The sequence below is a fragment of the Zalophus californianus genome, chromosome 4 (assembly GCF_009762305.2).
Source record: "Zalophus californianus isolate mZalCal1 chromosome 4, mZalCal1.pri.v2, whole genome shotgun sequence".
Taxonomy (NCBI): Eukaryota; Metazoa; Chordata; class Mammalia; order Carnivora; family Otariidae; genus Zalophus; species Zalophus californianus.
Window position 1 is genome coordinate 174,090,199 of NC_045598.1, and position 25,800 is coordinate 174,115,998.

At 53.9% G+C, this 25,800-nt stretch overlaps 1 protein-coding gene across 2 annotated transcripts; it reads left to right on the forward strand.

The window, feature by feature from the left end:
- Nucleotides 1-6,491: 6,491 nt before the first annotated feature.
- On the forward strand, nt 6,492-24,655 carry FAM83A (family with sequence similarity 83 member A). Of its 2 annotated transcripts, XM_027626390.2 has the most exons (4): nt 6,492-6,971; nt 14,215-14,382; nt 15,983-16,107; nt 22,983-24,655. In XM_027626390.2, exons 1-4 carry the CDS (start codon nt 6,492-6,494, stop codon nt 23,515-23,517), a joined length of 1,308 nt encoding a protein of 435 aa, XP_027482191.1. In that variant the 3' UTR covers nt 23,518-24,655. The 2 variants fall into 2 exon arrangements, with proteins under 2 accessions (XP_027482191.1, XP_027482199.1); XM_027626398.2 differs by lacking the exon at nt 14,215-14,382.
- Nucleotides 24,656-25,800: the final 1,145 nt, after the last annotated feature.

The following is a 25,800-nucleotide window of genomic DNA, read 5'->3' on the forward strand; positions in this document are numbered from 1 at the left end:
GCAGGTGCTGCTTACGGTCAAACAGGCGCCCTCTTCCTCCACGTTTCTGGGCCCAAGGCCCTGGCTCTCCGCCCCCGGCTGCTCCACAGACAAGCTCTGGAACCCTATTCGGGTACATTCTGTGTGAGCTGACCTCTGCCCCAGGAGCACATCGCCATCCATTCACCTAACACACATTTATTAAATGCCTACTGTGTGCCAGCTCCAAATGGCATAGGCACTGGGGGTGTCAAGAAGCTAAGTCAGGCCTTGCTTGTCCCCCATGCCCCCCTAAATCGTTCACAGCCTAAAGGAGGAGAATCTCACCTAAACCAGCAAATACAGAATCTGGTTGTAGATAGGAGCAAGGGCTTTGCAGACAAACCCGATGCAGGCTCTGCTGTTGGGCCACTGAGGAATTTACTACCCATGTAACGGGACAATCCACTCCCCCTAGGTCCCCGTCCTCACCCCCATCTCCCCCTGCTGGTCTCCGAGAATGCTTCCTTGTCTGGATGTGTCTGATTGTTTCCTCCTTACCGGATCACCTAAAGACATTTTTTTTAAAGAATAGGATGCTTTTATTTATTACTTTTTAAAAAGATTTTATTTTTATTTATTTGACAGAGAGAGACACAGCGAGAGAGGGAACACAAGCAGGGGGAGTGGGAGAGGGAGAAGCAGGCCTCCTGCTGAGCAGGGAGCCCGATGCGGGGCTCGATGCGGGGCTCGATGCGGGGCTCGATGCGGGGCTCGATGCGGGGCTCGATGCGGGGCTCGATCCCAGGACCCAGGGATCATGACCTGAGCCGAAGGCAGCCGCTCAAACAACTGAGCCACCCAGGCGCCCCCTGAAAAACATTTTTAAAAAACCAGTCAAGGGGCACCTGGGTGGGTCAGTTGGTTAAGCATCGGGCTCCCTGCTCAGCGGGAAGCCTGCTTCTCCCTCTCCCACTCCCCCTGCTTGTGTTCTCTCTCTCGCTGTCTCTCTCTCTGTCAAATAAATAAATAAAATCTTTAATAAAAAAAACAGTCAAAATTCAGGTTATGCATCTTTGGCAAGAACATCATGGAAGTGATGCTGGCTGTCCGCACTGCATCCTATCAGGTGGCTCAAGGTTTTGATTTGTGCCATTATTGAGAAGGGTCACTTTGATCCCTTGATTGGGGTGGTGGCAGACGGGATCCTCTGTTGCAAAGTTTCTTATTCCCTCTTTGTAATTACTAGATATTTTACGGAGAATTTATTTGACACTGTTTAAATACCTGTTCTCCCTCAAATTTTCAGTATCTGTATTTTTGTCTGTATGGATTCAGGGTTTCCTACTTTATTTCGTGTATTATAATCCTTTCTTACCATTATTCTGATCCTCAGATTGTGCCAGGTTATCCAGTGGGAGCTCCTTCTAGCTGGCTTCTGTGTCTTTTCGACACGTGTGTGTTATTCTTTTGGCACTTTCTGGCACAAGATGTTTCGGGATCATTTTTGTGTTTTCCCTGCCCCAGACATGAAAGTAGCCATTTCTGCAAAAGCAGAAATCATTTTGTCAATTTTTCACTGTCAGTGGACAAATCAGGGAACCAGGGAATATATGCATATATTTACATGTTATGTTCACATTTTATATCATTTATTTATCATTAATATATATTATAATTCATGTAACTTAAACATTTCTAAATTTATCTAACTATATTGGAAACTGTGAGTTCAAATCAGCATCTCCAATTGATATTCAACACTTAAGAGTTCATTCTGGTCTCCCTGCTTTCTAGATGCTCTAATGGCAAAAGACTTGGTTTCCAACATCCTTAAAATATTTATTTCTTTGACCAGTGTCCCTATATAACCGATCTAGCATTCTCCCAGCCACCTCTTGCAACCCAAGTGCTGATACCCCATTCCAGGCTGCCCCCTCCCTGTGGGGACCTTCCTCACTCTGCACCTCCTTGCTCTAACCCACCGAGTGGCTTTAGGACTAAACTGTTCAGCAAGGGGCTGTCTTGGTGGCTCAGTCGGTTAAGTATCTGACTCTTGATTTTGGCTCAGGTCATGATCTCAAGGTCATGGGATCGAGCCCCGTGTCAGGCTCCACGCTTAGTGTGGAGTCTGCTTAAGATTCATTCTCTCCCTCTCTCTCTGCCTCTCCCCCTGCTCTCTCTCCCTCAAATAAATAAATAAATCTTTAATAAATAAATAAATAAATAAACTGTTCAGCAAGAAACAGGGTGGGGGAGAAGGGAGAGGGAGGCATGGACATTTGTAATGATATGAGAAATAGACTTCTGAGTATTGTTATGCTATCAAAGAAGGCAAGATATAAAATGGCATGTAGAGTATCATATCAGCTACGTAAAAAGCTCAGAAAAGAATATTGGAACTGTCTCAGACTGAAGAGTGGAGCAAAAATGGAACAAGGTTTGATCATTTATGACACAGGGCTTCCCCATTAAATTCCATGCACTTTGAGGTTCACCCCATGAGGGAGCCAGAATGTGCGCATGGCTACCAGGTGGACTCTGGGACCAGACCACCCACGTGTAGCTCCTGGCAAGGCCACTTCCCAGCCAGGTGACCTTGGGCAAGTTAGTTAGGTAACCTCTGTGCTTCGGGTTCCTTTATCCATGAAACAGAAATGGTAATAGCACTTACTCTCGGGGTCGCTATGAGGATTGAGTGAGTTCATACACATGAAGCACTTAGAATGGTGCACAGGACATGTCCCCTAAATGTCAGCTGTTAGTATACGGACAGAAAAGTGAGGTTCAGTGATGTCCTCTAAGTTACTTGCCCAAGGTCACATGGTATCTTTGGAACCCAGTTGTGCCTGTTCCGAAGGCATGGACGCTTTTTCCCTGGCAGTGGGGAAGATGAGGCATGCATCTAGTACAAGACTGACTGAGGCAAGTTCTATAAGCACCTTGTAGGCTCAGAGGAGGAAGGAAATCAGCAGCTTGGGAATTGGCAGGGAAGGTGAGACTCGAGCAAGATCTAGGACGCTGAGAAAGCTTTGACTACGTTGTGATGGTGGAGGCAAGGACTTCCAGTGCAGGGGGCAGGCTGAACAAGGGCGGAGCACTGGACCTCCCACACCGGGGGGGTCAGTCATCTGCTCAGCGGGGTCTGCGAGCGCACCTGCCTGGACCCTCCACCGGGTTCCTCCATCTCAGCACTGTTGACGTTTGGGGCCAGTTGGCTCTTCGTTGTGGGGGCCGGCCGGTGCATTGTAGGACGCAGCAGCATCCCTGGCGTTACCAGCAGCATCACCCCCATCGCTGTGACAGCCGAAAATGTCTCTGGACACTGCTAGATGCCCGCCGGGCGAAGACCCAAACTGCCAAGCCCCACCACCATTCATTTCACTCATTTGCTAATAGGAGCCTGCTTCTTATTCTTGCTCTCCTCGTGGGTGTCATCAGGAGCCGGGGAGACTATACCTCAGGCGGAAGGCAGGAAGGAGGTGATTCTTCCGCAAGCCACCGGGCCTGCAGCTCGGGACTCTTTGGGAAGGATTTCTCAGCATATGAAGGTGTGGCCCAACAGCTGGCCGGACCCGCAGTCCCAGGTCGGGGGATTTGTTATTGCGGCCAGCAGACCCAGCAAGAACGGTGATGTTCCACAGGGCTGGGGCTGCGGAGGAGAGGAGCGAAGGACGACTCTGATGACCTGCACCGGCCAGTGGCGGGGACGTCCCCTCTCTGTGCTTCCACCTTCTCATCAGCAAGTGGAGGGTCTGCGGTACATCCAAGAGTCCTCCAGGGGAGGGCTTCTCTCTGAGCCCTGTAGAGGGCAGGGAGGGGTGGTTCCCAGAGCCTGGGGAAAGAGTTCTGTGAGCCACTAGTCATGTCTGCCAGGGGCGCAGAAATAGAAGGATAAGCTGTGTCGGGCACATAGAGTGTATCTGTGTCTGCTCTCGAGGATTTAAGTAGAATCTCTGGGTCTTTGTGAGGGCATGGACCTGAGGAAAGGAGAAAACGGGGCTCTTCTTCCTCCAACAGCTCTAGAGGTGAAAGGTCCACTCAGATTTTTGTTTTCTGTTTTTTGTTTTTTGAATGAGAGCTCCTGGGCAAGTGCACAGCTAAAAATAGTCCCTGCAGGGCCCGGAGACAGGCCACTGCTTCAGGGGTCCCTCAATCATTTATTCATCGAACAAAGAGAATTGGGCCTGGGTGAGAGGAGAACCCCATCACACCCACCCCCTTCCTTTATCCTCCCCGTATACATTCTGGAACTGGTAAGAGGATGTGGATTGTTCTGAGAGTAGAAAGGGAAAGGGGAGGGGAGGGGAGGGGAAAGGATGAAGTTTGGCCAGGGGAAAATACATGGGCTTTGGAGTGACAGTGCCCAGACTATGCCACTCACTAGCTGTGTGATCTTGGACACGTTACTCAACCTCTCTGAGCCTTGGTTACCTCATCTGTGAAATGAGGCCCACTAATCTGTGTCTCCCTCAGCACAGATGGCCAGCCTGCTGTGAGCACTCAAGGATAGCCCAGTATAGGAGAGGTTGGAATGTTCACACAGGTCTCAAGCACACAGCGTCTCCAGCGTGAGCCTTGGAAATGGAACCTAACATGGCAGACAATGGAGAGCCGCCGACAGTTTTTGAGCCCGGGTGTGAACCAGCACAAATCCCGGGGATCATTCCTCCCCTCCCCAGGCTGGTTTCAGCAGATTTGGGCGCTGGACATAGGTGACACAGAACGGGAGAAGGGACTGAGGAGGGCCAGAGAGGAGGCAGGTTCAGAGGAGAACGTGGGAAAGAGATTAAGCCAATCAGCGTCAGCAAGAGTTGGCGGAAGGGCACGGAGCCAGAAGGGCACTGGGGAGAGAGTTTGTTAGGTTTGTCATCCCGAAGGCTCCAGGGATTAGATAACCTCTAATAAAGGCAGGGTCGCTGAGGGTGTGAACTGGATTTCTTCAATGACCTTCAAAAGAGGAGAAGAAATTTCTTTTAATTTCTTTTTCTCTTCTTTGGGCTGTGCTTTTAAAACATCCTGCTCTCCTGCTGGACGGAGCCGCTTGGGCTGCAGCTTCGGTGGGTTACAGATGCTGACAGCGATTTTCCTCCAAAGAATAGGCAAGCCCCAGACAGACTTCTGGCTCTTCCTCCACGCCAGCCGTGCAAGGACCCCACAGTCCCAGCGTCCTGCAGAGTTCTTTTAGCAGACATTGTCAGGGCCCTACTCGATCCCGTGAGCCCTCCCCTCTCCCGTGAGCCTCTGACCGCGCCCTGGGGAGTCTGACTGCATGCCTCCTCTGGCTTCAGGGTTGTGCTTGGTGAGCACAGGGCAGGCCCGCCCCGTGGGGGTTAATGTGGGCCCAGGAGCAGCCCTCCGCCGATGACAAATGGAGACTGGTAGATACATTCTCACCCTTTGGGTAGGAAAATTCTAAGAGGTCTGCTAGACCCTCTCCCAGGGGGCCCGGCAGGAATGACCCCAGATGGTCCCTTGATGTTAATAAATCCCAGATGTGCACCACAGCAGCCTGCTCGTAAGCGTGCCCCGTGGTGGCTCCCCGCCTGTCCTGGGCTGTCTCACTCCTTCCTCCCCCATTGGCGCTTCGTGGAATCACCTTCCAATGGGCTACTTATACTCGAATCCTGTCTCGGTCTGTTTCCGGCTGAACCCAAAGACAGACATTTCATTCCGCCTACATGGACTTGACCATGACCTGACCTGGAAAGAAAATGTGCCTTCTCCCTTAGCTGTTCCTATATTTCAAACACACCTGCTACCACCTGCCCCTCCCGCTGGGAGACAGGTCCCAACGCCCCTGGGGCCCAGACACAACGGTAGCTTCCTCTCCGGGCCCTCCTCCAAGCAGGTCATGCAGCCAGCAGACTGGAGCTTCTCTGGGGGCTCTGTTCAAACATGACCGTGGCCAACACAATAGGGGAGAGAGGGAGCAGAGCAAAGCTTTTTCAGAGGACCGGAGGCCAGGAACTTGTTGTCCCTAGGAGAAAGGAGTATGCCTGGTGGACGGCTCTGCCTGGCCCGCGCCCAGCTTCCCTCCCAACGCTGGCGCAATCTCAGGGGCAACCTCTTTCCCCCACAGGGGAGTTCTCGTCTTGCACCAATGGCGTTTGAACTGAGAGCACGGGAGGGGCCGAGGCCCCTGGGGGTGCTGGGAGAGCCTCCCTGCTCTGCATCGCAGGCCGGGGCCCCTGAGAGTTGTGCAAGGTGTGCAGGCCGGCTGCTGGGCGCGGAGGACAGCTCCCAGGGCTGAGTGTGCCAAGGCGTGGCGGAGCCAGCCCTCGAGCCCGCGGGCAGGGCGGTGGCGCCCGAGATAAGCCAGGGCCTGGCCAGAGGATGATCCCGGGCAAGTGTTGCTCAGGCCAGTGCTAAGTCACTTCCTCGGAGCGGGCATGAAGCGTGGCAGGTGGATGCTGCATGCTTCCCGGGAGCACTGAGAGCTCCCCTCCCAGGTGGTGTGGCCCACTTGCCCTGACATCAGGAGGAGCTCAAGCCACGGCCTCCTACCCGCCACGACTCAGGGACCGGGCAACATGAGCCGGTCCAGGCATGTGGGCAAGATCCGGAAACGCCTGGAAGAGGTCAAGAGCCAGTGGGTCCGGCCCACCAGGGCCGATTTCAGCGACAATGAGAGTGCCCGGCTGGCCACAGACGCCCTCTTGGATGGGGGTCCTGAGGCCTACTGGCAGGCACTCAGCCAGGAAGGTGAGGTAGACTTCTTGTCCTCGGTGGAGGCCCAGTACATCCAGGCCCAGGCCAAGGAGCCCGCTTGTGCCCTGGAGCCCCCAGGAGGGGCAGAGGCAGGCCCCCGGGGACTGGACTCCCGCTCCCTGCACTCAGGCACCTACTTCCCCGTGGCCTCCGAGGGCAGTGAGCCCACCCTGTTGCACACCTGGGCCTCAGCCGAGAAGCCCTACCTGAAGGAAAAGTCCAGCGCCACTGTGTACTTCCAGACGGACAAGCACAACAACATCAGAGACCTCATTCGCCGCTGCATCAGCCGGACCAGCCAGGTATCGGTGGTGGGGCCTGTGTCTCCTTGGCTATGGGGTCGGGGGAGGAATGGTGCTGGTGGAGGAGAAAGAGGGGGGTGGGTCCTGCTCCGAGGCACGGAGTTCAGAAGACCGGGGCTGAGGATGGAGTCAGGGGTGTTATTCTCTGTCTTGCCCTGGATCGCTGACTTTCTGATCCCACCTGTCACAGTCCGGGTCCAGACCACCCCCACCCATCACTGGAACTCCTGCAGTAGCTTCCTGCCTGCCCCTCGTCTTCCATCTTGACCCCCCCCCCACCCAGTCTCCTTGTTGCAATAGAGCACTTATTCTATGCTTCAAATCTAACTTGGTGCCTTCCCTGCTTAGAGCCCTCCATGGCTCCCAATTGCCCACAGTGGGAAGAGCAAAGTCCTTATGGCTCACAGCCCCTCCAGCTCCTCTCCCAGCTCCTGCCACTCAGTCCCGAGGGACCTGCAGACTCTCCAGCCCCCTTTGCTCTGTCTTCAGGGCTTTGCATGTGCCATTCCCTCTGCCTAGGACCCCCTCACCTTCCCTGCTTTTCACCTGACAAAGGCCTACTCCTTTCTCAGGATGCAGCACCCACGTCCCTTTCTCAGGAAGGCTCTCCTGAACTCCCCCTTGGCTAGGCCAGGCGCCTCACCTCTGTGCTTCTGAATTAAGGGGCCAGTCCACTGAGGCACATGCTTGTCCCTTGTCCTCTCTTAGATGGGGGTCCATCTTCGGGGTCCAAGTGGGCAGATAGCGTAGACCTATCTGCCCACAAATGACTGGGCAGCCCCTGAATCCAGCTGGTGGTCAGGCAGAAGACAGAATAGGCAGAGAGAAGGTTTTTCCGCAGAGTATTTACGTTTTAATAGATGACTTTAGAAGAAGAAAAATAGGGGCACCTGGGTGGCTCAGTTGGTTAAGCGTCTGCTTTCAGATCAGGTCATGATCTCGGGGTCCTGGGACCGAGCCCCGCATCCGGCTCCTTGCTCAGAGGGGAGTCGGCTTCTCCTTCTCCCTCTGCCCTTCCACACCGCTCATGCTCTTTCTCTCAAATGAATAAATACGATCTTTTTTTTTTTATTAAAAAAAAAAGAAGAAGAAAGAAGAAGAAGAAAAATATTTCATGACCAGAGCTGGGCCAGTAGAATTGCAGGCACGGTGACGGGCATTTGGTCATCAGTTCTCCCATCACCCCGGGAAGGGATGGGCGGCTTCCTGCTGCAGCTGGGGAAGGGGCAGAGGGGCTCCAGCTCATCCTACCCCGGCTGCATAAATGACTATTCCGAATGGGGCTTTAGATGCCCACTCCTCCCTCCTGAAGCTGCGGGACAAGAGGGACAACGGCAGACTCAAAAAAGACGCAGCTGGTATTTAAGTCCATTTTCTGCTAGGCTCCCAGTCCCGTGACTGAATCCCCTTTGAAGTTCAGCACTGTGAAATCTTAAGGCTCCAGAAAAAGCCCCGCTTAAGGTGCAGAAGCGGTGTGTGGAAGGGGAGGGAAGGGGCGGCGTTCTGGAAAATTAGGTAAGGTTACAATGGGCGGAGCATTGGCTTTCCGAGTCCCAGGGCGGCTTCGGAGCAGGATTTCGTGTTTCGGCGATGGGTCAGCGGTAGGAATGACAGATGGGCCGAGGCGGGCCGCCGGGCTGACCGCGTCCCCTGGGGCACGTCCCTTGACCTCCCCAGGCCTCAGACTCCCCGCCAGAGTAAGGCTGGCTCTGGTCTGTCTGTGGGTGAGATTTAGTGCCCTCCCGAGGGGTAGGGGCCGGTGGTGTCGGGGAAATTCTCAACCACAGCTGCAGCTCGGCTGGTGAGCGAGTGGGCGAGGCTCCCTGGAAAGAAGCCAGGTCAGGACTTGCTGAAGCTGTCCCCTGGCTGCGTCCTCCCCCGCCCCTCCTCCCCACCCAGCGAGGCTTCCCTCCCTCTGTGGCCCCGAGGCCCCTGATAGGCTTTGTTTCACCAATACAGCATGTTTTGAATTTAAGACAACACTGAAAAACCTGAAGATTTCACCTAAAAGTAAGAAGGTGGCGACCCCCTCTTTGGTGGGTGAGTCCCCTTTGCCACAGTCCCCACCATGCCCTCTTGCCCCAGGCCTTGATGAACTTCCCCCACCTCGTTTTCTTTCTTTTCTTTTTAAAAAGATTTTATTTCTTTGTTTGACAGAGAGACACAGCGAGAGAGAGAGAGAGAGAGAGAGAGAGAGAGAGAGAGAGAGAGAGCGCGCACACAAGCAGGGCGAGTGGGAGAGGGAGAAGCAGACTCCCCGCGGAGCAGGGAGCCCGACGCGGGGCTAGATCCCAGGACCCTGGGACCATGACCTGAGCCAGAAGGCAGCTGCTTCACCGACGGAGCCACCCGGGTGCCCCCCCCCCACCACACTTTGTTTTCTGTCAGGCCCCTGCAGGCAGGGTGTGTTGATAGTCTTCACACACACACACACACACACACACACACACACACACACACACGGGCTCAGGGGTGACCTGCCCCCACAGAGATGCCAGGGGGCCTGGAACCTTGTCACAGGCTGTGCACGGAAGCAGGCTGTGACCCTGCCTCCCCACTCAGAGCCAGAGGGTCGGTAGGTTTGCATATTCCCCCGTGGCTTCAGCCTCCTGAGAGGAAAACAGAGCTCCGTGTTTTCCAGACAAGTTTCCACTCCCTAAACTAGCAGGAATTCTCCCTCTTTCCCTCCACGCTCACATTCCTTTCTTCCCCAAAGCCTAATTCATAGCCCGGCCCTGCACCCAGGATGGCAGAGCAGAACCAGAGGCCTCCTGCCCTCTGGGGAGCTCCCTGCCTCTGCTTGCCCATTAGGGGAGGAGAAGGGGACAGGGGGTGGGCGGCAGCCCTGGGTGTGAGGAACCCTCTGTGCCCGCGAGGGGAGGACGGGGTGACTAAGGCAGGCTTCACGGAGGAGGGGGCCTCTGAGCTGAGTCTCAGAGGCTGAGTAAGAGGTGGTCAGGCAGAGAGGGAAGGGAAAGGGGAAGGGAGTCAAGGCAAAGGGCAGGAGGTGTGAGAGGGCTGGGTGTCCCGCCGGTGGGAAGACGTGGCATGGAAATGACTGGCACAAAACAAGGAGGTTTTGCTCAGAGCTCCCTAGAAGCAAGAGGCGGAGCAGGCCATGCCCAGCCACACAGGAAGCACCACGGTGGGGTGGGAGGCAGAAGGGGCCAGAAGAATGCATGGGCACAGGCCCTTACTGTGCTTTTGCAGGAAAGGGAGGGCAGGCAGAGCGAACAGCTTAGGACTGGCTAGTTGGAACAGTGTCAGCAGGCTCTGGGCTGTCGGTGGTCCCTTGTTGTCCAGGACCTCCTCCACCCTGCCATTCTCGATGCGGCGGGGTTTCCTGGTCCAGAGGAGCTCCCATCTGTCTGGCAGGGGATGAGGGACTCTCAGCCAGGATTCGAGGTCCCCACAGGATGACCCTTGCCTATGGGTAGAGCCCCAGCAGACCAGCATCCCCCTGGCGGGGCTCCTGGGTCTCTCTGCAGCTCAGATTCCCAGAGCCGGCCTGCCAGGCTGGGCTTCCTCCTTCAGTGAGGGGTCGAGGAAGCACTTCCTTCTTCTCAGCCAACCCCACCCCGACGTGCTGGCCCAGCGGATGGCCTACTTTATTTCTCTTTTATGCCCCTGGAGGTGTCAGCACTAATTTTAATCCTTTTCCATGCCCTGGACTAAAGCATGTTTACATGGTGTTATTCTAACATGATTCATACTTGCTCAAAATGCATATAAAATCATAGACATATTTTAACTACAAACAAGAATAAAAACCTTTGCTTTTTGCACCTGGTTACATTTATATTATCTGGGCTCAGGGTTAGATGCAGTTTGAATGATAGCCAATGTTCTATTTTTGAGCAGTAGTTTATCGGTAAAGAAACTGAGGCCCAGAGAGGGTAAGTGACTTGTCCAAAGGCTCTCAGCTCATCGCCAGTAGCACGGGGGCTGGAGCCACGGTTCCCTAACACCCCATAGAGCACTGTGGCCTGGACTGTGTGTGACCCCTCTGTATTAGTGTCCCAGGACTGCTGCGACAAGTTACCACCCCGCTGGTGGTTTAAAACAAGAGATATTTATTCTCTCCTAGTTCTGAAAGCCAGACCGAACATGAAGATATCAGTTGGGCCCTCCTTGCTCTGAAGTCTTTGGGGAGGAGGGTCCTGTCTTCTGCTTCCAGCTTCTGGTGGCTGTGGGCGTTCCTTGATTTGTGGCCGCCTCACTCCAGGCTCTGCTTCTGTCTTCATGTGGCTCCCCCTCTTCTCCCTGTCTCTCCTCTGGGTGTCTTTTACAAGGACACTTGCCATTGGATTTAGGGCCCACCGGATAATCCAGGATGATCTCATCTTGAGAGTCTTAATTGCACCTGTGGAGACTTTTTCCAAGGGAGATCACGTCCACGGGTTCTGGTGGTTCAGATGTGGACATACCTTTCAGGAGGTCGTCATTCATCCCATCCCATGACACCCTCTAAGGTAGCACGACCACGCAGGGGACTGAAGAGGTTATGGGCCTTGAGTCAATCCGCCTGGGAGCCAATCCCAACAGGAGGCCAACAGGATAAACCTAGACACGTGAGCCTGTTTTTCCAAGCATCCCTTCAATCACGACCTGGGGTTATTTGCAAACATGGCCTCTTCTCTGTTCAATCTGTCACCAGCCCTGTCTCTGGGAAGCAAGGACTCGCTCGACCCCTCCCCCCAGGGAGGATTTACTGACCTCCTGGGGAGAGGGAAGTGTCCCTTCCACCTGTACCGCCCTCAAGGAGGAAGCATTTCTCTTCCCGCAGACAGGGCCTCTGTTGCTGTTGGCACCGTAAGTTTAAATGTCGAGACAATCATGGGCTCACAGGGCCACGGTTCTAAAGGAGCGTGGCCTCCCTATTTCAACATCTTTTCTGACTTCTAACCTGGGCAGTCCCTTCCCCTGTCTGGACACTCACATCATCTGAGCAGGAAGTCAACTCCACGTGGGTACCACGTGGTCTGTTTCAATGACCCTCTTCTTGTCCTGGCTACTTCCCAGATGTCGATGGTCAATATATCTACATATCTGTACATACGTATATATCTCTATATACCATATATATAATTACTATATATGCTATATATATATAGTAATTATTAGAAAAATGGTGGAACGTTATTACAGGTAATGTTGAAAACTGCCGTAGTGCCCAGTCCAAACATGACTGCTAGTTTTGGCTTTGTGCTTGCTTGTGTGTCTACACACCACTTTCCCTCACTGGCAATCATACCGGACGGACCATCATTTCATGCTCTGTTACCCCTTTTCACCGAATTCATTCATTGCTAATACATCTGTGTCGAGCATGGATCATACAGCAGTTTTGCTTCAACATTTCGCCACGTCTCACAGTTTTCATGTGACCATTATAATTATCATTGCTAATAGCTGCCATATCCACATGTCGACATGCCGCGATTTGGGTATTAGGACAGACTTTGATTGGCTGACAGCCAACTAATTCTGCTCTCATCCCACTCTGTGGGGGTCCCCACCACCGAGCAATTCTCAGCCACCAGCTGGGTGTCCCAACCCAACCCACACCAGTCCCAAGCTCAGACTGGAGACTCCAATGACCCGCTCCTTGGGTTTGATCAATCTGCTAGAGTGGCTCACAACAAAGAAACATTTCACTTTCCAGAGATTACTAGTTTATTATAAGGGGTAGAACTCAGGAACAGCCAGATGGAAGAGATGCAAAGAGCAAGGTATGGGGAAGGGCATGGAAGTTCCATACCTTCTCTGAGCACTCTGCTCTCCCCAAATCACCAACCCAGAAGCTCTCTGAACGCATCCTCTTGGGTTTTTGGGTAGGCTTCGTTACACCACGAATGATTACATCATTGACATTGGCAGTTGATTCAACCTCCAACCCCTCTCTCTTTCCTTGGGGTAGGGGGGTAGGAGGGACAGACTATTCCAACCCTCTAATCACTTAGTTGGTTCCCCAGGCAACCAGCCCCCATCCAAAAGTCACCTCATTAACATAACAAAGGACCTTTATCTCTCTCCGCTCTCGCCACTTAGGAAATTCCAAGTGTTTTAGAGCTGGGTGCCAGAAACAAGGACAAAGACCAAATATACTTTTTTTTTTTAAATAAATCACAATACCGTGGAAAACAACCCCAAACAAGTCTAAGAAGAAGAGCATGCATTGACATCTACAGTGGGAAAGTCAAGGGTAGGACTGGCTTCCAAGCGTGACTGAAACCAGATGTTCGAAGAAGGCTGCTGGCAACGTGCTTGGTCCTGCTTCCTCGGGGGCGGACTTCATTTTCAGGCAGGCCGTCCCCACGTGGCGCCAAGATGGCTGCTAGCAGCTGTAGCTCCTCCTCTAGGAGCTGAGCAACCCCCTCTCCTTTCCCCCAGTCCCAGCAGAAGTCCTGGGCCAGCCCTCATTAGAATAGCTTAGGTCATGTGATCAGCCCTGAGCCAATCTCTGTGGCCAGCAGGGGATGCCGTGCTCTCATTGGTCTGGCCTTGGTGATGTGCCCTCCCCGCGCCCAATCCGGCGCCTGGCAGTGGCCCCGCCCAAGCCATATTGCTTGTGGGGAAGAGATTGCTTAAAGTGAGATTGGCTGGCAGAGGAGGGGTGGGTCCTAGGTAGGCGGGCGTACACACGTCTCCCCCCTTTCCTGCATTTTTAGGGCTCTCCCCCCCGTCCCCCCCCCCCCAGGGTTCTGTTATGATAGAGGAGGACTCCCTTCTGCGTCCCACTGGGGCAACTCAGCCTTGTCTAGTCGATCTGTAGGGTCTCCACGGGGATTTTGTTCGGGGCAGTATTCCGTGGCTTAAAAACATTTGAAAACCAGGGGCCATAGAGTGCCTTCGAGCTCTGCATGGCTGAGTGGCTGTGACGTTGACTCCATCCCTCAGCCCTGAGCCTGCCTGGTCACCTCCTGTTCGCCTCTTCCCCTCCTTGTGCTCCTTCTCTGCCTTCGTCTCCTTCCTCCCGTGCATGCCGCACTCCAGCAGTGGGCCGGGAGGCCGGACGGCCTGTGGTTGGGCTGGACAGATGGAGTCAGGGCGGAGGCCTCCACCCCAGCTCTGTTCCCTCGAGTGCTGCCTTGGCAGAGGCCCCCATCTCATGCTTTCTCCTCCAGGGCAGCAGCAAGGGGAACTGCTCTCTTAGGGCCACCGGGACTTGGGAAGCTCTGCTGAAGCCAGTTAGCACCTCGCCCCTGACTCTTTTTGTTTCCACCCCTCTGCCCTGGCCCAGGTCCTGGCCATCGTGATGGATATGTTCACGGATGTGGAGATCTTCTGTGACATTCTAGAGGCGGCCAACAAGCGTGGGGTGTTTGTCTGTGTGCTCCTGGACCAGGGAGGTGTGAAGCTCTTCCAAGAGATGTGTGACAAAGTCCAGATCTCTGACAGCCACCTCAAGGTAGGGGCCCCCAGTGAGCATCCAAAAGGGATTTTGTATTAGGATAGGATAACTTACACCATGCTAACAGAACCGCCCCCCCCCCATCTCAATGGCTTAACGTGGTAAAGGTTTATTTCCTGCCCAAAGTCCAGCGTAGGACAGACAGCCCTCCCTCATCCTGTAGCTACACCATAAGAAATACATGGCCTCCAAGATGGCAGTGGCAGGGAGAGAGCAGAGGGATGCTGCAGGACCTGACCTGGAAGAGATTGCCGTCACTCCTGCTTACAGCCTCACGAAGACACATGGGGGCTGGGAACCGAAGGGGGCCCATGGGTGTCTCGTGAGCAGCAATCTCTGCTTTTGTTCTCTTGGCTGAAGAAACCCCGTGGCCTCCACTTCACAGGCCAGGGCAGCATCCACGAGTCAGCCCGACGGGAAGCTGATCCTCTTGGACTGAACCCAACTCCCCACTGACTTCCTTCTTCTGGCAAGGAGAACAGAAGCCCAGAGATAAGGACTCCCTTAGTCATGTCAGATTTAGGGCAGCTAATTCAAGGTCCGATGTAAAACCACCCAGTGTTTATGAGCAGGCTCTGTGGAACAGCGGAAGGCTGGGTCCCGTGGTGACCCCGCTCTAGCTCGGTCAGGTCAGCCTCTGGGAGACCCCGCCATCCTCCTCACTGCCTGGGGCGCAGCTGAGTTCAGGCACCTCCCGGCGCGGCAGGCCTCGGTCCCGGGCCTGACTGGGTCTGCCTGACCGGGATCACACCTCCTCAACAGGAGGCCATCGACAGAGGTGCGGAGAGTCCGTGCAGGCCTTGCCTCCGTGGCCCACGCCGGCCACGCCTGCCAGTCCTCTGTCCCCCAAGGGACGGTGGGGTGCGGCCCTCCTCTTAACGTGTCACAGAGCTTATGGGGGGGGCTGGGGATCGCTGTTGGAAGCGTTGGGCACCCCCCTTCCCAGAGCCTGCCCAGCCACCAGAGACATTCAGGGGACCCCAGCAGTACCCTACCTTTCTCAGACGGGATATCCCCGTGCTTTACCCACCTCTTCATTTCTCCAGCCTCCCAAGGGTTCTGGCTGACGGCTGGCGCAGCAGGTGTTCCTGGGGGCGGGGGAAGGGGCAAGCAGGGCCATGATTTGGGTTGTGGACACACCTTTCCTTAGGAAAATCTAGGGTCCACGGAGGTCTCCGCAAAGGTACCCCCTCCGGCTGCGCTTCCCTCTGACCAGCTTGGGGTCAGGGACTCATGTCACTAAAGCCTCTTATAGGGCGAGGCTGGGCTTGCCAGGCCTCTGTGGCCCCTGGGAGCCTAGACGGAGGGCTGCATGGACATTAGGCCTTCATCTTTCTTCTGTTTGCCACTTTATTTAAATTCTACCATCTCCTTTTTCCTCCCCCCTCCCCCGCCATGACTTAAATAATGTCAGGACAATGAAAAGAATTTAGGAAATTCAGCCAAGGAAAAATAAAAATAGCCAATGAGCCTATGAATTAGAGATAACCCCTGCCTATTTCTTGCTGAGCATCCTTCCAGATGTTTTCCTAGGCAAACATGTATCCATCTATACGCATGTAATTAGTGAATGACGCCTTGACTCTCCTTCCAACAGAACATTTCCATCCGGAGTGTGGAAGGAGAGGTGTACTGTGCCAAATCAGGCCGGAAGTTCGCTGGCCAAATCCAGGAGAAGTTCATCATTTCGGACTGGAGATACGTCCTGTCGGGATCATACAGGTGAGCACTGGGTTTCACCTGCCGAAGGTTTCGAGGAGGCCAAGGCTGAGCCTGGTGCAGAGCACCCCCAGCCGCTCAGGCACTTACCCCTCCCAGCGGCTCCCAGGGTGCCGCCCCCCAGCCATGCTGGGGCTGCTTCACATACCTGAGGCTGGAGGCAGGACCAGCCTGGGCAGAAGGGGGACATCTGGACCCTTCGTGGCGGGGGCAGGGGGCTTCAGGGTAGAGAGGCACTTCCAAGTTTCCTTGCAGATTGCAATAGGACACAGAATCTTCCTTTTCCCTCCTCCGCTCTCTCAGGCGTGATGGTAAAGCTATGCAATTTGTTTTGGGCTGTGTGTGTGTGTGTGTGTGTGTGTGTGTGTGTGTGTGTGTGTGTGTCCTATTTTATTTTCAGAAGTGTGTCCAAATTCCATGGGACCTAAGACTGGTGCTAGGGACTGGCCGTGGCAGCAGCCTAAACTAGAAGTCAGACAACAGAGGTTCAATTCCCGGCTCTGTAGCTTCCTGGCTGGGTGACCTTGGGCAAGTCACTGCGCCTCTCCGTTCCTTCATTTATTCGACAGCTATGTAGAAACCCACTGGGTACGTACCAGGCATGCTTCAAGGCTGGGGTGTGGCTCTGGAGCTCCCATTCAAACCAAGGAGATAAACAACAGCCAGTCGTGGCAGGCTTAGTCGGTAGAGCACGTGACTCTTGATCTTGGCGTTGTGAGTTCAAGCCCCATGCTGGGTGTAGAGATTGCTTAAAAAAAAAAAAAAAGAACCAGTACAGAGCAGAGACAGAGAGAGAGTGATGGGGGAGGGAAAGGAGCCTGGGAAGGGGTGGCTGAGCTGGCTAAAGTTTCCCTTGGCTCCCCTCTGGGTCTCTCTCTCTCCACCTTTTCCTGGGCCTTGTTTTCCCTGGCTGCGCAGTGGGCCTGTAGTATCTACCTCACAGACTGCATCGGAGCTGAATGAGGTGTGGTCCACCTGCAGGGGGAAGAAGCCGTTTCATAACTCCTCTGCCAGGAAGGGCTCTGAGACCAGGCAGCCCTGAGGGGACACCTCCAGTGTCCTGGGGTCACTGAGCCCCATGTGCATTTCCACCCACAGCTTCTCTCCTCGTTGTTTGGCTTCACTGGGGTACCTGTGCAAAAGGGAGCCCACGTGCTTCTGATCCTCGGGCCCTGCATCCAGCACTCCCTTGTTTTGTGAGAGGCTGAGGTGGGACCGCGTTACCCTCCCCAAGGGGCCAAAGCCACCTTCTCAGCTTTTGTTCTTTCCTTGGAGAGTGACAAAGGCCTCTGCGCATCAAGCCATAAGGCTCTGGGTGGGAGGTCAGCCTCAAACCCCATGGCAGGACTTGAGGCCTCTGACCTTGACCTCTGACCTTAACTAAGCTGCCACTAAACCTAGCTCACCACCTGGATGGGAAGAGTCAGATCTCTGTCTGCGGAGCTGCCCCAGACCCAAGGCCCAAGCCTGGAATCAGGGGCCCACCGTAGCTGAGGAATTCTCTCTCGTTCTTTTTTTGATTATTACAGGGAAATTCACATAATCTAAAATTAGCCATTTTAAATGTATAATTCAGTGGCATTTAGTACATTCACTGTGTGTGCAACCATGACCACTTTCTAGTTCCAAAATATCTCTATCACCTCCAACAAAACCCCATGCCCACCCTATGGGGGAGGAAAAGCCTCTTTTTCCTATTACCGTTCTAGGTTCTCTGGCTGGGGCCTGTCAGTTGGACAAAAGGTAGATTAACAAGAAAAAAGCGTATGGATTTATTTATAAGTTTTATGTCACGTGAATGAGGTGTGGTCCATCTGCAGGGGGAGGAAGCCGTTTCATAACTCCTCTGCCAGGAGGGGCTCTGAGACCAGGCAGCCCTGAGGGGACACCTCCAGTGTCCTGGGGTCACTGAGCCCCATGTGCATTTCCACCCACAGCTACCCTCTCTCCGTGCCTCATAAAGAAATGATCCTAAGCAATGGTTAAGCCTGAGCATTTTTATATGAGGTGTGACGAAGAGTAGAAAGTCATAGAAAGTTGTGGAAAACCGTGATGGGGCAAAAGGGTATGAGCTAAAGGTAGTTACTGGGGAAATGTAGCAAGGCCTGTTCATTCGGATCCCTCCTCTGTCTTTGGAGACAGAGAAAGAAATTCTGAAAAAGAAAATGCAGAGGAGGGAGTGTCTCTTCTTATTTTCAATCGGGAGAATTACGCCTCTTCATTTTCGTCTGTATTTGCCCTTGTGGAGCTCATCGTGCTGAGGTGGGGGTGGGGGTAGCTTGCCCTTGGTAGGGGCAGAAGGAAGCAGAACTAACCTTGTTGAGCTTTGTGTCAGGCCCTAGGCCAGGTGTGATCAGACCTTTAGGAAGGATTTAATCATGACAACCCTTTGAGGGAAGCATTATTCTTCCAATGGACAGACGGGGGAACTGAGGCACGGAGCGGGTAAGTGATTGACCCCGGGCCACCAGCCTCCTTGACGAGGATCCCCAGCTCTCCAGTGTCTTCCGGGCTTGTCGTCCTGATATGGGAGGTGCCGGGAGGAGGGGGGCGGCGGGCTTGAAGACATGCAGGGCCATTCCCAAGAACTGAGGAATCCAGCTCCCAGAGAGAGGGCAGGACAACTCTAACCTGGTTTGCACTCAGCAGTCAAAGGTGATCTGCTTGCCGGCCTTGAGGACGATGCTTCTCCCCGGGTCTCTCAGGGTTGTCTCTAGTTAATACAAAACACAAGTCTCCATCCCATCTTTCAATGCAGCTGTCCCTGGGCTTCAGATATTTTGGCCCTGGTTGTAGCCAGTTCTCCCAAACTGAAGAGCCCTGTCCACATCTTCAGCTGAGGGTTGGGGGTGAGGAGGCGGGTGTGTGCATTTCAACCTTTAAGCTCTTGTAGTAAGTCTTACCCCAGAATAGGCACCGCGCCAGGTGCGGGGGACACAAAGCTTGTCTCTGTTATCAAAAAACATGGGTAAACGGCCACAGAGCGATGTGGTGTGTGCTCTAAGATCAGCACGAGCTAAGAAGTTGCCCTGGGGTCAACCAGGAGGGAGCTCCGGCTTCTGCTGGCAGGTCCAGGAGGTTGGTGCCTTTGGGGTTGGGCCTTGCTGGGCACAGCAAGAGAACCTAACTGGCCCTGATTCCCTTCCTGACCTGACCCACACTTCCACCTCTGAGCTTTCTCTGCCTGGAACAGAAAGATTTTTTAAACACAAACCAGATCAGATCACTTGCATCCTTAAAATCCTTCCATGCTTGTCACTGCTCTTGGTAAAGAAAAAAAAAAACCAATCATGCTCAGCATGGCCTCTGTCCGGGCAGGATTCTCCTTCCTCCCCAGTGTGCTGTGGCCACCCTGTGTTCCTCCAGGTCTCTCATGCTCTTTCAGGCCTCAGGGCCTTTGCACTTGCTGTGTACTCCCCCTGCTGGAGAGGTCATTCCTGCTGTCTTACCCGGCCAACTCCTTGTCTTAGAGTTTCCAGATCATCTCCTAGAGAGCCTCTCTGCGGACTTGTTTAGCCAAGATTGTAAACATGACGTCAGGCCCTGGATTGGGTCTGTTTTCTTCTCTGTTGCGTTTCTGGCATGAAGTATAGTTCATCCAGTGCCTGAACATTATATATGACCATTTTATTTGCTGAATGAATGAATGAATGTCCACGTAAGGTCCTGGCCATCCAGTGCAGCTAGAGGAACAAAGTGTTTCAAACCCTGTCCATCATTATCCATTAGCAGGATATGAAATCAATTTAGTGGATGAGGCCTGGAATTTTTTTTTTTTTTTGTATTGAAATAGGATAGAATAAACATACTGAGGGCACACTGAGGTAAGGAATGTTCTGGAAACTGTTGTGTGGTGATGTATGTGTTTGTATTTGTGAGTAGGTCGTGTATTAAATGTATTTCTCCAAGATTAGCCATGATAAGTCTGAAGAAGAACAGGCAGGGAGGACTTGCCAGAGATCGGGACACCTCGTGAAGCTGGAGTCATCATGACAACGTGGCATTGGACGAGGAGCAGACAGACTGACAGATGGAACAGAGCAGAAAGCCCAGAGACAGACCCACCCATGATGGGGCGTGTCAGAGCGGTGGGGAAAGGAGACACTGGAAAAAAAAATAATAATTCTCTACACAGAAAGTTGGATTCCACTTCACACATATACAAAAAAAAAAAAAAAAAAATCACCTTCCGATAGATTAAAAGGCCTGAAATGTCAAAAACAAACTTTAAAACTCTTAGTAGAAAAGAATAGATGAATATCTTTTAGACCTTAGCATAAGGATTAGGTGTCTTAACACAGACACCCCTCTTTTTTTTTTTTAAGATTTTATTCATTAGAGACAGGGAGCCAAGCAGGGGGAGGGGCAGAGGGAGAAGCAGGCTCCCTGCTGAGCAGGGAGCCCAATGCGGGGCTCGATCCCAGGACCCCAGGATCATGACCTGAGCTGAAGGCAGACGCCCAACTGACTGAGCCCCCCAGGTGCCCCCAGACACCCCTCTTTTGTGTTAAACACAACACAAAAAAGCCTTGACTACAAAAGATTGCTAAACCCAACTATATTACGATGAAGAACTTGGTTCATTGAAAGATAGCTGAAAGAAAGTGAAAAGTCAGATTACAGAGTGGGAGCAGGTTTTCATGATGCCCTGACAAGATTAGTGTCAAGAACCACAAAGAACTCCTGTGAATCATAAGAGCAAAGCAGCGCAAGGAAGAGCAGGTAGGAGGCGGGAGTGGGCATTTCAGCCAGGAGCAAACGCATGTGAAAACATGAAGAGGTGTTCTGCACTATAAGTGACCAGAAAAATGCAAATCAAGGCTAGAACCAGTTGCCATTTTATACCTTTTCAAGTAGCAAAAAAAATAAGACTGACAATACCAAATGCTGGATGTACAGGATCTTTTCTTTTAAGATTTTATTTATTTATTTGACAGAGAGAGACACAGTGGGAGAGGGAACACAAGCAGGGGGAGTGGGAGAGGGAGAAGCAGGCTTCCCGCCGAGCGGGGAGCCCGATGCGGGGCTCGATCCCAGGACCCTGGGAGCATGACCTGAGCCGAAGGCAGACGCTTAATGACTGAGCCACCCAGGCGCCCCATACAGGATCTTTTCTACATTGCTGATGGGATTGCAAGTCAATATAGTGACTTTCAAAAGAGTTTGGAATTTTCTCCTAAAGCTGACTATTTACCTGGTTTATAATCCAGCAATTCCACACCTAGGGGTATTTCCAAGAGAATGAGTCCACGGGACAGTAAAAGACATGTGTAAGAATGCTCATTATAGCACTGGTCACAGCAGAAATACTGTCGAAGCAATGGGAATGCTTGTCAATGGAAGAATGGATGAATAAACCATGATCTAGCCTCTGGTGGAATATTATACAGCAGTCAAAAATGAATGAGGGACAGCAACCAGAGATAACTTGGATAAATCTTAGCGATATAATATTAAGTGGGGAAAAAAACCCAAATATTACATATACGTTAAAAACAACCAAAATATTTTCTTTCCAGAATACATAAGACATTTTTTTTAACAGAGAAAGGAAAGTATGGGAACTATGACACAGGATTCGGGGTGATGATTCCCTCTTTTACGGGGGACCTGGAAAATAGGTTGCTGGGAGGGACCATATGGTTAGATGCTAGCTTTTTATTTTAGGTGGTGGGTTTGTTGGTGCTTATTACATTATTTAAAATAACGAAGTAAATATCTACAAAAATTAAAAGGGGCCAGGAAGAGACCAGTCATGAGAGATTGTGACAAAGTCAGTTCCATGTAGTAAGGGCCAGAAAGCAATAGAAATGACGTGTATTTCCTACCACAGGTGGTGATAAAGTGTAAAAGCTAGGGCATGGAATGACGGCCACGCAGGGTGTGAAGGAGGAGAACCCCAGCATGGTGCACGGGCACGCAGGGGCTACAGGGACACCAAGGGACCTGAGGGGGTGTGCAGAGGCCCCCCGGGGTGGAGGGCACAGAGGGCGTGGGAGCCTGAAAAGTCTCCAGGGCACTCTTGGACCTGTTTTGTTGCGTAAAGCACGCAGTTGCTTGGCCTAATCTAGTCTGATTGCAAACAACACAGGCGACTGACATCTTAGTGTAGCCAAGAGTCCTGCTGTCCCCACGTTTGCCACCTTCCCTGTTACCTGGCTGGCCCTAGGCTCCGCATCAGCTGCCCACCTCTCTGGGGTGTGTGGGTGGCTCCTGGGTGGGAGGTGAGGTGTAAACAAAGCCTCGTTGTTCTTCCCAGGATTAGCCCAGCCTTGCTTGGGCCCCACCCTGCCTCACAGAGCAGGGACTCTGCCGGCTGGGCCCTGGCTGGCGGGTGGGGGGTGGAGGGGTTGTCATTCCTGTTCCTGCCTTGTGTTTCCTCTTCCACCTCCCGAGGAGCATGGGATTCTCCCTCCCCTCCCACTAAGGAGCAGCCCGCGTTTTGCAGCTGCCTTCCCCAGACCCCCCTTTGGTTAGAAGAGGCAGGGGTTCTCACGCTTCACAGGGGGCTTCAGCAGCTAGGGGACTCCTCAGCACAGAGCTGGGGACACTGGGACTCAGCTGTCGCTTAGCCCTTTTGGGCTTCAGCAGGGAGGGGCGAGGATCTGAGCACCAGGAGGGAACCCTGAGGCCAGAGATCCAATCTCGTGTCTTCACTGTTCACCTGCAAACATTTGCTGGTTTCTGCGCCACGGTCTTGCCATCTGTGAAGGGGGTACCAAGGTGGCCCTCCGGGGGTTCTGCCGGGATGAAACGAGCAGGCCAGAGGAGCGGAGGGCTAACGTTAAGTCCTTCCCCCCAGCCCTGCATGAGCCCACACCGCCTCCCCAAAAGGAGCCTCCCTGGTCCCAGCCGTCACTCTCCTCCCCCCCCTGCAGCTTCACCTGGCTCTGCGGACACGTCCACCGGAACATCCTCTCCAAGTTCACGGGCACCGCGGTGGAGCTGTTTGACGAGGAGTTCCGCCACCTCTACGCCTCCTCCAAGCCGGTGATGGGCCCCAAGTCCCCCAGGCCTGTGGCGCCCCTGCAGCCCAGAGCAGGCCGCAGCCCCCCGCCTGGTCGCCTCAGTGGTAGCAGCTGCTCGGCCAGTGACCACACGTCCTCCGACCCCTTCAGCAGCCCCTCGACAGGCAGCAACCCCCAGAACCAGAGTCGGTCGGCGTCATCGGGGCCCAGCAGTCCCCTGGCCCCCAACCCCCCTCCGCCCCCCAGGCTTCGGGCCCACCATGGCCCATGGGGGGCCCTGAGCCCACAGGCCCACTTCCCCCCGAGGCCCCTCGCCAGCGCCCCAGCTCCCTGCAGCAACCTCAGTGCCTACAGGCCCACGCGGCAGCAGCTAGAGCAGCTTGGCTTGCTGCCCCGGACGGCCCACATCTGGAGGCCATTTCTCCAAGCCTCCCCTCATTTCTGATGGGTCGCTTCCCCCCAGCAGCCCTCCCAGGGCCGGGGCGGGGCATGCCTGGAGTGTCTGGCCCAAGGACTCCACCTCAATGACTGGCAGCTTTTGAACTTGCTTCCCGTTGAACTAAAAGTGCTTGGACAGCATCGTTGCCTGTGTTTGTTCCCAGGCCTGTGACCGTTCACTTGCCAACACCCCCCGGTCCCAGGGGTTCCCTCCCTAGTTTGGCCTATGGAGCACATTCCAGAAAGTTCCAGGGAGGTGGGGGGTGGGGAGCTAGCCAGGTTTCACATATGGGTAAACCGAGGCACTAAGAGCTAGATTGTGGGTGTGACCAAGGTACTCCTGTTTCCCAGTGCCTGGGAATGGCCCACTCTATAGAAGGTATGGGAACATTTCGGGATGTTTCTGGAAAAGGTGGTAAAGGCATAATAGTGAGGTATCCCTGGGGCCGGTGAATCAGGGATGAGGCCCCAGAATGTGCCACTCTAAGTAGTGTGGGGTCGGTTGAAACTGTAGCCCCCAAGGATGGGGCAAGGCACCCGGGTGTCTCCGGGATGGAATTGGACCAGGCGGTTCATCAGCTCAGGTTCTGGCTTCGGGGAGCCTTGGGCTGGTCTCGAGGTCCCTGAGTCTGGGCCAGTCCCGGGGGCTTGTGTTGTCAGGATCTGGGAACGGCCCGGCAGCAGTGCCCAGGGCAGCCCGAAGCAACCAGGAAGCGTTCGGCATTGACCTGGCAGCCCCCTTGCAGTCAGAGTCAGAGCCAGGGGACTCCATCGGACTTGTTGACCTCTGAAGCAAGGATGCCGGGCCCTCACAAGCCCCATCATGCATTCACTGTCAGATTCACAGTGCGCCCTCTGTTCCGGAGATTGTCCCAGATCTTGGGGTACAAGGAATACAGCAAGCACAGGGAGGGCCAGGCAGCCCAGTTTGGGGAGGTCAGGGGACGCTTCCCAGAGAAGGGACAGTTAAGGAGGCCTGATGAACAAGGGCATTAAAGGGGGACGGAGGGTTGGGGCCCAGGCTGTTCCAGCCTGACAGAAGTAGGCACAGAAGCCCCTGCCACCAAGTCACCTCAGCAAATGTCTTCTCGTCGCTCGTCTCTGGCTCAGCAGCTTTGCCTTTGCCATGGAGGGCTGGGAGGACCGAGCCGTCCTCCTGTTGGCTTCGGAACCCCAGCAGCTCGTGGCATCCCAAGTCACGCTCTCCAGAGGGTTCCTCCCTTCAGCCCATCCCTGTGTTTGTCAAAGGCAAAGGCGTCTTTGCTTCTGTTTTCTTTTAAATAGCGTTCCTGTCCTCATTTCACTTTTTTCCTCCTTCGTTCCTGAAAGTCCAACAACAACAACAACAACCCCTTTGGTTCCTGAAGGTTCTTTAAACCCCGGCCCTGATGTGCTGTTTTCCTGCTGACCGCCGTAACGAGGTTAGAACAGTCGGGTGCTGCCGAAGGTTCTCAACTGGATTCCGCAGTCTGCTGAGAGAGCTTCAGGAAGGTAAAGCTTGCCCGGGACCAAGAGCCCCCAAGGCCTGCTCTGCCTCTGCCTGCATCTGGCTTCGTCTGAGTGGAGAAGAGCAGCCCTCCTGCCCCCAGGCACTCTCCACCCGCCAGGCTCCCCGCTGCGGCCCTCCCACGGGCTCACGGATATTGTTTCTCTTCCTCTGGACACTCTGTCGCGTGTGACCCCTGCCTGCTGGGACGTTAGCTGCGGTTTGCTGTGGCTGGTGGACTAGGAGCAGAAGTGAGGATCACTTCCAGGCAGAAGCTTGAAGAGCCTGGGTGCAGTTGGCCATGCAGGAGCATGCCTCAGATGGAGCCCCTCCGCCCGCCCAGATTCCTGAGAGACTGTGGTGAGCAGGACCTCCCACTTCTTCCCACCGACCCCGCCGTGGATAACTAGTAGGAGCCAGAACTAAACCTTTGTTGTGTAAGCCACTGAGATCTGGGGTCATTGATGACTGCATCCTGAGCCCGCCTAGCCTGATACAACGTTAGGGCCCGCTCACGTGAGGCTGGGCCGTTCCTTTGTGGGACTGGGTTCCCACGGGCCCCCAGCCCTGGGCTCTCACCCCAGGCACTAGGAGGGTTTCACACACACGGCAAGGGGCTGACTGAAGATCCAAACAAATCCTTATCCAAGTTTCCAATCCTCCCAAACCCGATTTGCCCCATCTTGAATTCTGCTCTGGGGTAGAATCACACCTGTAACTGCCTCAGCAGCCCTGCTCGCTGGGGGCCGTCCTAAACATATGGCGTCTCCACCACAGTGTGAAATTCAACAGCAACAATGGGGC